Source organism: Tachyglossus aculeatus, chromosome X1 (genome assembly GCF_015852505.1).
Source record: "Tachyglossus aculeatus isolate mTacAcu1 chromosome X1, mTacAcu1.pri, whole genome shotgun sequence".
Taxonomy (NCBI): domain Eukaryota; kingdom Metazoa; phylum Chordata; class Mammalia; order Monotremata; family Tachyglossidae; genus Tachyglossus; species Tachyglossus aculeatus.
In genome coordinates this window covers 4,816,920-4,832,614 of record NC_052101.1, presented here as the reverse complement: position 1 = coordinate 4,832,614, position 15,695 = coordinate 4,816,920, and the positions used below count along the sequence as shown (strand labels likewise).

The following is a 15,695-nucleotide window of genomic DNA, read 5'->3' as shown; positions in this document are numbered from 1 at the left end:
ACAATAATGATAATTATATATTATATTTATTATACCAATATATCATATATCATTATATTAATATATTATATACTGTTATATTAATGCATTATATGTCATATATTATGCTGTATATTATATATTGATATTACATTATGATATTACATTAATATATAATATGTATTAATATATCATATATAACTTTAGCACTTAGTACAGGGCTAAGCGCTTAGTACAGTGCTCTGCACACAGTAAGCGCTCCATAAATACGATTTATGATATAATAAAGTACGAATAATAGTAGTAGTAGTACCCGGAACCACGACTGTCTACACTTCTGCCTTAAAAACCGCCAAGTTCTTCCTCGGGGACAACTTTTCAACTTCCCATTCCTGGGATAACGCTTCCCCCGGTTAAATCCTCAGTGAAAATTGACACCGCCCTTCTTTCTAATCATCTTTTGCATCTTTGAAGACCGTTCTCAAATCACCTTCCAACCTCCCGTTCTCCCGGGTAAATAAACCGCATTTCTTTAATCTCGTCTCCGAGGTTGGGTTTTACTAATCCTTAATCATTTTCGTTCTTGTCCTCCGGACCCCATCCGGGTTCCAAAAATTCTTCATTACAGGAGGCCTCCCCATGTGACTCTCTTCCCGCAAACTACGCAAACGATAAATAGAATGAAATATTACTAATTAAGCCAACCCCCTTAATGCATTGTTTGCGGCTGCAGTTCCTCTACCCCAAGCACCAAATAAATTACAGGATGGCAAAGAGAAAAGCTTCCTTAATAAATCAATGAATCTTTTAGGAAAAAGACAAATTAAAATGTTCAAGCGGTGGGGGAAAGGGAGTCTGTGACTAACGGGCTCTCGTTGTTTCATTTTCCGACTATGAATTAACGATTCCCCTCACGTGAGCCACTGCAACAAGACTCCCGAATGCGGGGGTTAGAATATGCACTTCTGGGAAACTCATTATTATTATTAATAATAATAATAGTATTTGTTAAGCACTTTTCATGTTTCCGGCACTGAACTAACAAGCCCGCTGTTGGGTAGGGACCGTCTCTATATGTTGCCAAAACTTGTACTTCCCAAGCACTTAGTACAGTGCTCTGCACACAGTAAGCACTCAATAAACACGACTGAATGAATGAATATGTATATATGTTTGTACATATTTATTACTCTATTTATTTTACTTGTACATATTTATTCTATTTATTTTATTTGGTTTATATGTTTATTTTGTTGTCTGTCTCCCCCCTTCTAGACTGTAAGCCCGCTGTTGGGGAGGGACCGTCTCTAGATGTTGCCGAAACTTGTACTTCCCAAGCGCTTAGTACAGTGCTCTGCACACAGTAAGCGCTCAATAAATACGATTGAATGAATGAATCAATGAATGAACTTGTTCGGACACAGTCCCTGCCCGCCATGGGGGTCTAAGACTGAGCCCCCTTTTTCCTCTCCTCCTTCCCCTCCCCACAGCACCTGCCTATATGTTTGTGCAGATTTATTACTCTATTTATTTTACTTGTACATATTTATTATTCTATCTCTTTTATTTTGTTAATCTGCTTTGTTTCCTTGTCCGTCTCCCCCTTCTAGACTGTGAGCCCGCTGCTGGGGAGGGACCGTCTCTAGATGTTGCCAGCTTGGACTTCCCAAATACACAGTGAGCGCTCAATAAATACGACTGACAATGAATGAATGAAAGAGCACAGGCCTGGAAGCTGGGGGGCCTGGGTTCTAATCCTCCCTCTACCACTTGCCTGCTGTGTGATCTCGGGCAAGTCACTTTCCTTCTCTTCCAGACTGGGAGCCCACTGTTGGGTAGGGACCGTCTCTATATGTTGCCAACTTGGACTTCCCAAGCGCTTAGTACGGTGCTCTGCACACAGTAAGCGCTCAATAAATATGATTGAATTAATTAATTAATTAATTCTCTGTGCCTCGGTTTCCTCATCTGTAAAATGGGGATTGAGACTGTAAACCCCATGTGGGACAGGGACCATGTCCAACCCGATTTGCTTGTCTCCACCCCAGCGCTTAGTACTACAGTGCCTGGTGCATAGTAAGTGCTTAATAAATACCATTATTATTATTGTTATTAATTTATTAACAATATCAATACTAATATATAATATGTAATAATATTAATAATGGTATTCGTTAAGCGCTTACTATGTGTCAAGCACTGTTCTAAGTGCTGGGGAAGATACAAAGTAATCAGGTTGTCCCACATGGGGCTCACAGTCTTCATCGCCATTTTACAGATGAGGGAATTGAGGCCCAGAGAATAATAATAATAATAATGATGGTATTTTGTTAAGCACTTACTATGTGCAGAGCACTGTTCTAAGCACTGGGGGAGCTACAAGGTGATCAGGTTGTCCCACGTGGGGATCACAGTCTTCATCCCCATTTTACAGATGAGGGAATTGAGGCCCAGAGAATAATAATAATAATAATAATGGTATTTTGTTAAGCGCTATGTGCAAAGCACTGTTCTAAGCGCTGGGGAAGATATGAGGTGATCAGGTTGTCCCACGTGGGGCTCACAGTCTTCATCCCCATTTTACAGATGAGGGAATTGAGGCCCAGAGAATAATAATACTGATGATGTTGGTATTTTGTTAAATGCTTACTATGTGCCAAGCACTGTTCTAAGCGCTGGGGGAGAAACAAGGTAATCAGGTTGTCCCATGTGGGGCTCACTGTCTTCATCCCCATTTTACAGATGAGGGAATTGAGGACCAGAGAATAATAATAATAATAATGATGGTATTTTGTTAAGCGCTTACTATGTGCAAAGCACTGTTCTAAGCACTGGGGGAGATACAAGGTGATCAGGTTGTCCCAAGTGGGGCTCACAGTCTTCATCCCCATTTTACAGATGCGGGAACTGAGGCCCAGAGAAGTGAAGTGACTCGCCCAAAGTCACCCAGCTGACAAGGGGCGGAGCCGGGATTCGAACCCATGACCTCTGACTCCTAAGCCCGGGCTCTTTCCACTGAGCCACGCTGCTTCTGGTATTGAATCCCCATTTTAGAGGTTTGAGCAGTTCCATCAGCGTCGCTTTCCGTCCAAACTCAATAGCAAGTGGCAGGACAAGATCGCAAAGGGAACCAGAATGGCGCAGTGGCTGGAGCACAGGCCCGGGAATCAGCAGGTCATGGGTTCGGATTCCGGCTCTGCCATCTGTCAGCCGTGTGACCCTGGGCAAGTCACTTCACTTCTCTGGGCCTCAGTTACCTCATCTGGAAAATGGGGATTGAGAGCGTGAGCCCCACGGTGGACCAACCGATTACCTTGTAGGGAAGCACCGTGGCTCAGCGGAAAGAGCCCGGGCTTGGGAGTCAGAGATCATGGGTTCAAATCCCGGCTCTGCCACATGTCTGCTGTGTGACCTTGGGCAAGTCACTTCACTTCTCTGAGCCTCAGTTCCCTCACCTGGAAAATGGGGATTAAGACCGTGAGCCCCACGGGGGACGACCTGATCAGCTCGTATCCCTCCCAGTGCTTTGCACATATTAAGCGCTTAACAAATGCCATCATTATTATTATTATTACCCTAGTGCTTAGAACAGTGCTCGGCACATAGTAAGCGCTTAACAAATGCCATCATTATTATTATTATTACCCTAGCGCTTAGAACAGTGCTCGGCACATAGTAAGCGCTTAACAAATGCCATCATTATCATTATTATTACCCTAGCGCTTAGAACAGTGCTCGGCACATAGTAAGCGCTTAACAAATGCCATCATTATTATTATTATTACCCTAGCGCTTAGAACAGTGCTCGGCACATAGTAAGCGCTTAACAAATGCCATCATTATTATTATTATTACCCTAGCGCTTAGAACAGTGCTCGGCACATAGGAAGCGCTTAACAAATACCTTCAGCATTATTATTATTCTATGATGCCCATAGTAAGCGCTCAAGAAGTGCCAATGATTGACTGATAAAGAAGAGACATATATAATGGGTTAATTACTCAGGATACCCCAATCGAAACCAACTTTACTCTTCATTTATCTTCTTTTTTTGATATCATTTTGGGGTTCCAATCATTCATTCAATCGTATTTATTCAGTCATTATCCATTGTGTTTCTGCAAGCCCTTTTCAAGAACAACGAGGCTGGAACGAAAGACAGGAACGGGACGAGGAGAAATGGCAATCAGTATATTCATCACCTCTGAACTACACGTTTTTCAGCTTTTGTTTAGGAAACCCAATAAACCCCGCGATAGAAACGCACATGCTTGGAAAGCCGCGATTTACTGCTATTCCTCTGAGTTTGCAGAGGCCGTAGAACTAAATTTAAAGTTGTCCTCCCTTAAAGGCAACAAAAGTTATTACAAGGCATCCGTCTTCCCGGTTTAGTGATAAATTACCGTGCGCTGAGGGGATAAACGGTATCTTAAAAAAGCTTGCCGGGGCCTCTGTTGCTATGGCAACAGATGTGCCCAACATCACTCCTCGGCTTATCGAACTCACAAGCGGAGTTGGAAAAACGTCTCTTACCCGTCACGTCGCTATCGTCGGTGGATGCTTACAATTAAAAGTTCATTTTCGGTTGGCGTGGTACAATGGTTATCAATTCATCAATCGATCGGTGGTATTCATTGAGCGCTTACTGCGTGCAGAGCACTGTACTAAGCACTTGGGAGAGTAGAATATAACAGAGTGGGTAGACGTTCCCTGCCCATAACGAGCTGACGTATCTCCCAAAGGTAGCAATTAAATGAACGTTTGGCAGTGTGTTTTGGAGACTAAATTAAATTCATCGGTGGCATTTATTGAGCGCTTACTGTGCGCAGAGCACTGCACTAAGCGCCTGGCACAATACGAGAGAGCTGGTAGACGCGTTCCCTTCCTATCCCTTACTAGAGAAGCAGTGTGGCTTAGTGGAAAGAGCCCGGGCTTGGGAGTCCAAGGTCGTGGGTTCTAATCCCGGCTCTGCCACCTGTCAGCTGTGTGACCTTGGGCAAGTCACTTCACTTCTCTGTGCCTCACTTACCTCATCTGGAAAATGGGGGTGAAGACTGGGCGCCCTACATGGGACAACCTGATTACCTTGTATCTGCCCCAGCACATGGAACAGTGCTTGGCACATAGTAAGTGCTTAACAAATACCATCATCATTATTATTGTTATTAATATTATTGTTGTTGTTGTTGTTGTTGTTGTTATCCAGAGGATGAGCTTACAGTCTAGAGGCGACATGGGCCAATTCGAATAATCTCACTTTCAGTTTGAAGTTGGAGCATTTAAGCACGCCGGTGCATTAGATAAACGGTTTAGACTCGGCAGGCCTGATAATGCTCCTCAGGCCAATTTGATCTGAATTTTGGAAAACAAATGGACGGTCGACACTTTCCGTCGCCCGCTGGACGATAACGAAGGCAAACCACGCGTCCGGGGGCTTTCCAGTTGGAAATTCATTCATTCAATCGTATTTATTGAGCGCTTCCTGTGTGCAGAGCACCGTACTAAGCGCTTGGGAAGTACAAGCTGGCAATCACAGATGATCCCCAAACTTTCTCCGTTCGAGCAGAAGGAGAAAACGTTTGACTCCTCGTCCGTTTTACGAGAGGAGGCGTCGGCTTCGTTACCTCATGCTTCTCGTGTCCCATCCTCGGATGGCCGTGTCATTGGCGGTCGCGATCTGCGTGCAGTTGTGATGCGGGCTCCACCGGCCGGACGTGAACTTCAACTGGCCTTTCCCTTCCAGAGCCGCAGAACTCGATAGCTGGTGGCCACGGGGGAGCCGACGGGAAAAAAGAAAAGAAAATAACAATTACCCATTTCTAAACGGCCTCATGACGCCGGGAAGCAGATTCCCCCCCCGGATGGGGTCTCCGAGTGGAGCGTGCAAGGCGACGGCACTGAGGCAACTATCAAAGAAACGCTTTCTATTTACGAGCCGAAATGGCCAGAAACGATATTCTTTTGAAATTTAAACAAGCGAACCCGGGCAGCAAAGGAGGGACGTGATTTGAGAGCAGCTGCTGAAACCCGAAAGACACAAGATCTGAAGACATCTGAACTGACGGTCAAGAGATGGAAATACTTGTGACCTATTTTAATCAATCAATCGTATTTGAGTGCTTACCGTGTGCAGAGCACTGTACTAAGTGCTTGGGAAGTAGAAGTTGGCAACATATAGAGATGGTCCCTACCCAACAGTGGGCTTACAGTCTAAAAGGGGGAGACAGACAACAAAACCAAACATACTAACAAAATAAAATAAATAGAATAGATATGTACAAGTAAAATAGAGTAATAAATATGTACAAACTACAAACATATATACAAATGTATATATGTACAAACACATATACATATATACATTTAAGGCAGCTCACTGTGAGCAGAGAACTTATCTACCAACTCTGCTGTAGTGTACTCTCCCAAGCGCTTACTACAGTATTCTTAATAATAATGATGGTATTTGTGAAGCGCTTATTACGTGCCAAGCACCGTCCTAAGCACTGGGGTAGATGCAAGGTTGGCAGGTTGTCCCACGTGGGGCTCACTGTCTTCATCCCCATTTTACAGATGGGGTAACTGAGGCCCAGAGAAGTGAAGTGACTTGCCCAAAGTCACACAGCTGGCAAGTGGCAGAGCCGGGATTAGAACCCACAACCTCTGACTCCCAAGCCCGGGCTCTTTCCACTAAGCCATGCTGCTTCGCCACAGTTAAGTGCTCAATAAATACCACGGATTGACTGGCATTCTACTTTTTAAAATACTTAAAGATGCTGCTATTTCTGAAGATCTCAGAGCGCTAAACCCAGAAGTTTACTGTGTTATCACATTGGCTCAGTGGAAAGAGCCCGGGCTTTGGAGCCAGAGGTCATGGGTTCAAATCCCGGCTCCGCCAATTGCCAGCTGTGTGACTTTGGGCAAGTCACTTCACTTCTCTGGGCCTCAGTTCCCTCATCTGCAAAATGGGGATTAAGACTGTGAGCCCACCGTGGGACAACCTGATCACCACGTAACCTCCCCAGCGCTTAGAACAGTGCTTTGCACATAGTAAGCGCTTAATAAATGCCGTTATTATTATTACTATTATGAGTATACTGATTGGCTTTCTACTTTTTAATATACTTAAAGATTGTGTTATTTCTAAGCGCTTAGTACAGTGCTCTGCACACAGTAAGCGCTCAATAAATACGACTGAATGAATGAAGATCGCAATCAATCAATCAATCGTATTTATAGAGCGCTTACTGTGTGCACAGCACTGTACTAAGCGCTTGGGAAGTACAAGTTGGCACCATAAAATCCGGCTTCAGAGCGCTATACCCAGAAGTTTACTGTGTGAACACCTGAGTACTTTAAACCACAAACTGTTTTGGGTTCCTCTCCTCCACTTCTCTTCTTGTCCAAGTGGGACAACTTGATCACCTTGTATCCCCCCGCAGCGCTTAGAACAGTGCTTTGCACATAGTAAGCGCTTATCAAATGCCATCATTATTATTATTATTATTCTTGTCCCCCTCCAAATTGGTTTCCATCCCCTCCGCTCTACAGAAATTGCCCCCTCAAAGGTCACTGGTGTTCTCCTTTTCGCCAAATCCAACGGCCTCGGCTCCATCCTAATCCTCCTGGACCTCTCGGCTGCCTTGGATGCTGTCGACCGGTCCCTTCTCCTGGAGACGTTATCCAACCTCGGCTTCACTGCCACCGTCTCTCCTGCTTTTCACACTAAGCGCTCAATAAATACGATTGATTGATTTTCCTCCGTAAGCGCTCAATAAATACGATTGATTGAATGAATGAATGAAGATCTCAATCAATCAATCATCAATCAATCGTATTTATAGAGCGCTTACTGTGTGCAGAGCACTGTACTAAGCGCTTGGGAAGTACAAGTTGGCAACATAAAATCCAGCTTCAGAGCGCTATACCCAGAGGTTTACTGTGTGAACACCTGAGTACTTTAAACCACAAACTGTTTTGGGTTCCTCTCCTCCAGTTCTCTTCTTGTCCAAGTGGGACAACTTGATCACACTGTATCCCCCCCAACGCTTAGAACAGTGCTTTGCACATAGTAAGTGCTTATCAAATGCCATTATTATTATTATTATTATTCTTGTCCCCCTCCAAATTGGTTTCCATCCCCTCCGCTCTACAGAAATTGCCCCCTCAAAGGGCACTAGTGTTCTCCTTTTCGCCAAGTCCAACGGCCTCGGCTCCATCCTAATCCTTCTGGACCTCTCGGCTGCCTCGGATGCTGTCGACCGGTCCCTTCTCCTGGAGACGTTATCCAACCTCGGCTTCACTGCCACCGTCTCTCCTGCTTTTCACAGTAAGCGCCCAATAAATACGATTGATTGATTTTCCCCCGTAAGCGCTCAATAAATACGATTGATTGGTTTTCCTCCCACACCTCTGGGGGTTCATTCTCCGTCTCTTTCACGGGCTCCTCCTCGGCCTCCCACCCCCTAACTGAGGGGTGTCCCTCCAGGTTCAGTTTTGGGTCCCCTTCTAGTCTCCATGTCCACCCACTCCCTTGGAGAATACAATAAATGACTGTATTAACAATGTCGCCGTTTGCCCGTCTCCCCCTTCTAGACCGTGAGCCCGCTGTCGGGTAGGGACCGTCTCTATCTGTTGCCGACTTGGACTTCCCAAGCGCTTAGTCCGGTGCTCTGCACACAGTAAGCGCTCAATAAATACGACTGAATGAATAACAGCCTGTGTCCAACGTGATTTGCTTGTATCCACCGTGGCTCATAGTAAGCTCTTAATATTTATTACTCTATTTTATTTGTACATATTTATTCTATTTATTTTATTTTGTTCATATGTTTTGTTTGGTTCTCTGTCTCCCCCTTCTAGACTGTGAGCCCACTGTTGGGTAGGGACCGTCTCTATATGCTGCCAACTTGTACTTCCCAAGCACTTCGTACAGTGCTCTGCACACAGTAAGCACTCGATAAATACAATTGAATGAATGAATGAATGGTGAGGAAAGTGTGGATTTTAGTAATGTTGCAAAGCTGGGACCGACAGGATTTAGTGATGGATTGAGCATCTTCTAGACTGTGAGCCCACTGTTGGGTAGGGACCGTCTCTATAGGCTGCCAACTTGTACTGCCCAAGCGCTTCGTACAGTGCTCTGCACACAGTAAGCGCTCAATAAATACGACTGAATGAATGAATGAATGAATGGCGGGGAAAGTGTGGATTTTAGTAATGTTGCGAAGCTGGGACCGACAGGATTTAGTGATGGATTGAACATCTTCTAGACTGTGAGCCCACTGTTGGGTAGGGACCGTCTCTATATGTTGCCAACTTGTACTTCCCAAGCGCTTAGGACAGTGCTCCGCACACAGTAAGCGCGCAATAAATACGATTGAATGAATGAATGAATGAATGAATGGCGAGGAAAGTGTGGATTTTAGTAATGTTGCGAAGCTGGGACTGACAGGATTTAGTGATGGATTGAACATCTTCTAGACTGTGAGCCCACTGTTGGGTAGGGACCGTCTCTATATGTTGCCAACTTGGACTTCCCAAGCACTTAGGACAGTGCTCCGCACACAGTAAGTGCGCAATAAATAAGATTGAATGAATGAATGAGTGAACATGGGGGTTGGATGAGAGAGAGGAGTCGAGGCTAACGCCAAGGTTTTGGGTGTGAGAGACAGGAAGGTTGTGGTGCTGTCTACAGTGCTGGGAAAGCTAACGGGAAGACAGGGTTTGGGTGGGAAGATAAGGAGCTCTGTTTTGGACATGTTAAGCTTGAGATGACAGGAGGGTATCCAACTGAGAGCTCACCTCCTCCAAGAAGCCTTCCCAGACTGATCCCCCTTTTTCCTCTCCTCCTTCCCATCCCCACCCGCCCTACCTCCTTCCCCTCCCCACAGCACCTGCATATATGTTTGTACATATTTATTACTCTATTTATTTTACTTGCACATATTTACTATTCTATTTATTTTGTTAATGATGATGGCATTTATTAAGCGCTTACTATGTGCAAAGCACTGTTCTAAGCACTGAGGAGGTTACAAGGTGATCAGATGATGTGCACTTAGCTTTAAAACTATTTATTCTGACGACTTGACGCCCGTCCACATGTTTTGTTTTGTTGCCTGTCTCCCCCTTCTAGACCGGGAGCCCGTTGTTGGGTAAGGACCGTCGCTGTATGTTGCTGACTTGTACTTCCAAAGCGCTTAGTACAGTGCTCTGCACACAGTAAGCGCTCAATAAATACGACTGAATGAATGAATGAGTGAATGAATGAAGTAGAGACGTCTTGAAAGGAGGAGGAAATGCCAGACTGCAGAGAGGGAGAGAGACCAGAGCTGGAGACACAGATTTGGGAGTCATCTGTATAAAGTAACTCAGTTATATTGTGCTCTCCCAAGAGCTTAGTACAGTGCTCCACGCCCAGTAAGAGCTCAATAAATGGGATTGAGTCATTGATTGATTGATTGATAGCAATCCTTTTAGCTTTAGGGCAACAGAAGAGTCTAGCGGAAGCGGCTTTCACGATTCAAATGACCCTCTGGATTCTGACATTCAAATAATAATAATAACGATGGCATTTGTTAAGTGCTTGCTATGTGCAAAGCACTGTTCTAAGCGCTGGGGAGAATACAAGGTGACCAGGTTGTCCCACGGGGGCCTCACAGTCTTAATCCCCATTTTACAGATGAGGGAACTGAGGCTCAGAGAAGTTAAGTGACTGGTCCAAGGTCACACAGCAGACATGTGGGGGAGTCGGGAATAGAACCCATGACCTCTGACTCCCAATCAATCAATCAATCATATTTATTGAGTGCTTACTGAGTGCAGAGCACTGTACTAAGCGCTTGGGAAGTACATGTTGGCGACATATAGAGACAGTCCCTACCCAACAGTGGGCTCACAGTCTAGAAGGGAGAGACAGAGAACAATACCAAACATATTAACAAAATAAAATAAATAGAATAGATATGTACAAGTAAAATAAATAGAGTAATAAATCTGTACGAACATATATACATATATACAGGTGCTGTTGGGAAGGGAAGGAGGTAAGACGGGGGGATGGAGAGGGGGATGAGGGGGAGACTGTGAGCCCCCCGTGGGACAGCCCGATCACCTTGTAACCTCCCCAGCGCTTAGAACAGTGCTTTGCACATTGTAAGCGCTTAATAAATGCCATCATCATCATCATCATCATCATGAGCTCTTTCCACTGAGCCTCGCTGCTTTTCTAAAAAAGATGTACATTTGCTAGAATTTAAAAAAAAAGGAAAGGAAAAAGAGTGTAATCTGCAATTAGGAAAGAGAGAGGAAAGTGGGAAAATAGACTTAAGGGAATCTCATGCATCTTCAGCAGCGACACGCTGGTTACTGGAGAAGCAGCGTGGCTCAGTGGAAAGAGCCCGGGCTTGGGAGTCAGAGGTCGTGGGTTCTAATTCCGGCTCCGCCACTTTTCAGCTGTGTGACTTTGCGCAAGTCACTTCACTTCTCCGTGCCTCAGTGACCTCATCTGCAAAATGGGAATTAAGACTGTGAGCCCCACGTGGGACAATCCGATTACCTCGTATCCACCTCAGTGCTTAGAACAGGGCTTGGCACATAATAAGCGCTTAAAAAATACCGTTATTATTATGATTATTATTTATCATAAAGGCTTCTATTTGCTTTATTCATTCAATCATATTTACTGAGCGATTACTGTGCGCAGAGCACTGTACTAAGGACTTGGAAAGTAAAATTCGGCAAAAAGTAGAGACAATCCCTGCCCACAGCGGGCTCACAGTCTTAGAGAATGTATTAAGGTGCTGCAAGTCACTTCACTGCTCTGAGCCTCAGTTTCCTCATCTGTAAAATGGGGATTAAGACTGTGAGCCCCCCGTGGGACAACCTGATCACCCTGTATCCTCCCCAGAGCTTAGAACCGTGCTTTGCACATAGTAAGTGCTTAACAAATGCCATTATTATTATTATTATTATTATTATTATTATTATTATTATTAGCCTCCAAGCTAAAATACACAAAGAAGGAACTAGAGGATCGCGATTATCTGGTGCAAACAGAAATGTTCCCTAAAGAGACAGAGATGACCGTAAGCCGACCTCACGCTTGTCATGGGCAGGGAACGTGTCTACCGACTCTGTCGTATTAAAATCTCCCAAGTGCTTAGTACAGTGCTCAGCACACAGTGGGCGTTCAATAAATTCACCAGTTGACTGATGAAACCTTAGTAAACTCCCATCAAGTTGATGATCTTACTCTTTGCTTTGTGCAGGAAAAATGATTACGTGTCGGTTTGGGCAGGAAATGAATCTACCGATTCTGTTATACTGTATTCTAATTACTTAGTTCAGTGGTCTGCATGCAGTAAGTACTAAATAAATATGACATTGATTCTGATCAATCAATCAATCAATCAATCGTATTTATTGAGCGCTTACTATGTGCAGAGCACTGTACTAAGCGCTTGGGAAGTACAAATTGGCAACATCTAGAGACAGTCCCTACCCAACAGTGGGCTCACAGTCTAAAAGGGGGAGACAGAGAACAAAACCAAACATACTAACAAAATAAAATAAATAGAATAGATAAGTACAAGTAAAATAAATAAATAAATAAATAGAGTAATAAATATGTACAAACACACACACACACACATATATATATATATATTATATATATATATATATATATATTCTGATCTTCTCTTTCATGTGGCTGCCACAGGTAAATTCATTCAATCGTATTTATTGAGAGCTTACTGTGTGCAGAGCACTGCACTGAGTGCTAGCACTGTACTAAGTGCTATAATAATGATGGCATTAAACGCTTACAATGCGCAAAGCACTGTTCTAAGCACTGGGGAGGATGCAAGGTTATACTAAGCGTTATAATGCTGACGGCATTTGTTAAGCACTTACTATGTGCGAAGCACTGTCCTAAGCACCGGGGAGGATGCAACGTTATCAGGTTGTCCCACGTGGGGCTTACGGTTTTCATCCCCATTTTACAGATGAGGGAACTGAGGCACAGAGAAGTGACGTGACTTGCCCGAAGTCACCCAGCTGACAAGCGGCAGAGCTGGGATTAGAACCCATGACCTCGGACTTCCAAGCCCGGGCTCTTTCCACTGAGCCACGCTGCTTCTTGTAAATACTGGTAAATTCAGGTAAACACTGAAATGTCTTTATAAACCCCGTGCGCTGAAGGATTTCTCCAGCTCCTTCCAAGCCGGAATTTCTCGCAGGGTGCCACCAATCCAACTGTACCTGGTTCTCGGGAATGAGCCAAGGGATTAACTCAGTCGAAAAGACGGTACAGTCAGAAATGTTTTTTTAATCGTGCCTAGACTCATTTTCCTTTTAATTCCTAATGAGAGGTGAAAATGGGCCACCATCTGCTTTAATTTGCCTCCCGAGAAGCCCAGAGAAAATGGAGTTTCGGCTCAACAAAAAGTCTCCACTTTCTCCCACTAAAAGTTCATCGTGGAAAATTAAGGTAGGGTATACAGTGAATTACAGTGGATCTAATCATCCAATGATTTTTTTTTCATTACAGGAAAATGGTTCTATTGAAAACGGTGCTATATTTACGAGAAATGGTTTCCAAAATTAAATCTACCCATGTTTTACACGCAAAAGCCTATGTTTTACAGAATATATGGTCTTTCCCACCCACAAAGACTCTTTATTCATTGATTCACTCGTATTTACTGAACGCTTACCGTGTGCCGAACACCTTTCTAAAGCTTGGGAGAGTACAATACAACAATAAACGACACCTTCCCTGCCCACGATGAACTTACGGTCTAGAAGAACTGTAAGAACTAAGAACTGCTAAGGTTTTACCCCACGAGAAAAGAAAGACAGAACATGGGATTAAGGTGACGAAAGAGTCTATGGGCCATTAACGGCCCTTAACGCTGTTACAAAATCAATAATTAGAGGTTATCGAAGACGGCTATTTTCCTCAGAAATTATCATTCTGTTGTTATATTAAAACATCAGAAGAATAATCAAAAAAGTGAATCGCTGTCCTCCGATGAGGATAAATACTACGTATGACAAACATACTACGTATGTTCGCTCAAAACTGAACATGAAAAGCCTCTGAAGCTTTCTCATCCCCTTTTTGTTTTAAAAGGACTAGGCCTTACACTTTCCCTATTTGCACGACCTTTGGAGGATGGGCTTTTCAGTGGCAAATATGCAGCTATTTAAGGTCAGCAATAGAGAAGTTTGGGGCATGTGAGTTTCAAATCGAGGCAGATAACCAGGAAAGGATTCAGAAAAGAGCAATAAAATTGAGTGACGAAACAGAGAGAGCTTGGCTGGTAAGAACAGATTAAAGGAGATATATAATATACATAGATACAAAAGTCAACACGTATTTGCAAAGTAAATGACAAGAGAAAACGGAACATGATGTATGGGAAGCACACAACTTCGGGACAGAGGATAAAAACGGGATGGAAATTTTTTTAATGAAATTTTGTCAGTGAGAACCATTTGATTAGTCTAGAAAACGATGGCCAAAAGGAAAAAAACAGAAGCTGCCTCGCTTGGGATATTTAAAATATATATGTATATATTTTAAGGGGTGGGGGCGGGTGGGGAATCATGGTTTAGCTAGGATACACACTTCCTTACTTTTCATCTCTAATTTTTATGATTCACTGGCAAATACACTATTTCAGCCTCCAAAAGGGATTAAATGAGCTATGGAGATATTTCCACGGGGACCTTTTCAGAGTGAAGATATTGAAACAATTAAGCAGATGCGAAATTTCACTACTCTGAGACTTTTGTATCCAGACGATTTCTTACCATAAATTTCTTTCTTATAAATCTGGGACGGCGGGCCACTACGATTCCCCGTAAGGCGCTGCCAACAGAAACGGGGCCCAGTTGAGGAGGAAAACGGAGAAAGGAAAGTTACCAGAACTTCATTAAGTGCTTACCATGTGCAGAACGACATCATGAAGTTGGCGGGCAAATTCCCTGCCCAATTTACACAAATGAAAAATGAGTCCTTTGTGCTTAGACTCGTTATGGGCAGGGAACGTATCGGCTAATTCTGCTCTCCTGAGCACTCAGTGCTATGCTCTGCGCATGGTAAGCACTCAATAAATACCACTGCTTATTGAAATGAATATAGTATGACACATCTCTAATAATTTGAACCTCAGTAATAGCCACGTGAAAGGTAACTCGGAAAAACGCACGGTTTTAAGCAACGTTTCGGACTCACAGATTCTCTTAAAAGAACACATTGGGTCTCCTAAGCCTCTTCTGCAATCCTTGGGTCTTTTCCTGCAAACTATAAACATCCCTCCCGAGTTCTCTCTTGGAAATTTTTCCTTTGCCTCTTTCTTCCATACCCACTGCTAGGTTCTCCATCCCTCTGTCCCGTCTGGATGCTTATCACAAAGTGTATCCATCAGTCATTCAATTGTGCTGTGTGCAGAACACTGTACTAAGCACTTGCGAGAGTACAATGAACAATATAACAGAGTGGGAATAAGAGTGGTGAGCAAACGCAGTTTTGGGTAGGGACCGTCTCTATGTGTGGCCGACTTGTACTTCCCAAGCGCTTAATACAGTGCTCTGTACACAGTAAGCGCTCAATAAATATGACTGAATGAATGTATGAATGAACCAAAAGAAAAGCTCCATTGATAATCAATTAACGGTATTTACTGAGTGCTTATTCAGTGCACAG

General features: G+C 43.7%; 1 protein-coding gene across 3 annotated transcripts in view; it reads right to left on the bottom strand.

Moving 5' to 3' along the window:
* EIPR1 (EARP complex and GARP complex interacting protein 1) overlaps nt 1-15,695 on the bottom strand; it is a 125,533-nt gene that overhangs the window by 32,265 nt on the left and 77,573 nt on the right. For all 3 annotated transcript variants that reach the window (XR_005447697.1, XR_005447696.1, XM_038739958.1), the window contains exon 6: nt 5,605-5,741. Coding sequence is in view for 1 of the 3 variants with exons in the window: in XM_038739958.1 (XP_038595886.1) it covers nt 5,605-5,741 (137 nt within the window). In the remaining 2 variants the exon portion in view is untranslated. The remainder of the gene's footprint in view (nt 1-5,604; nt 5,742-15,695) is intronic.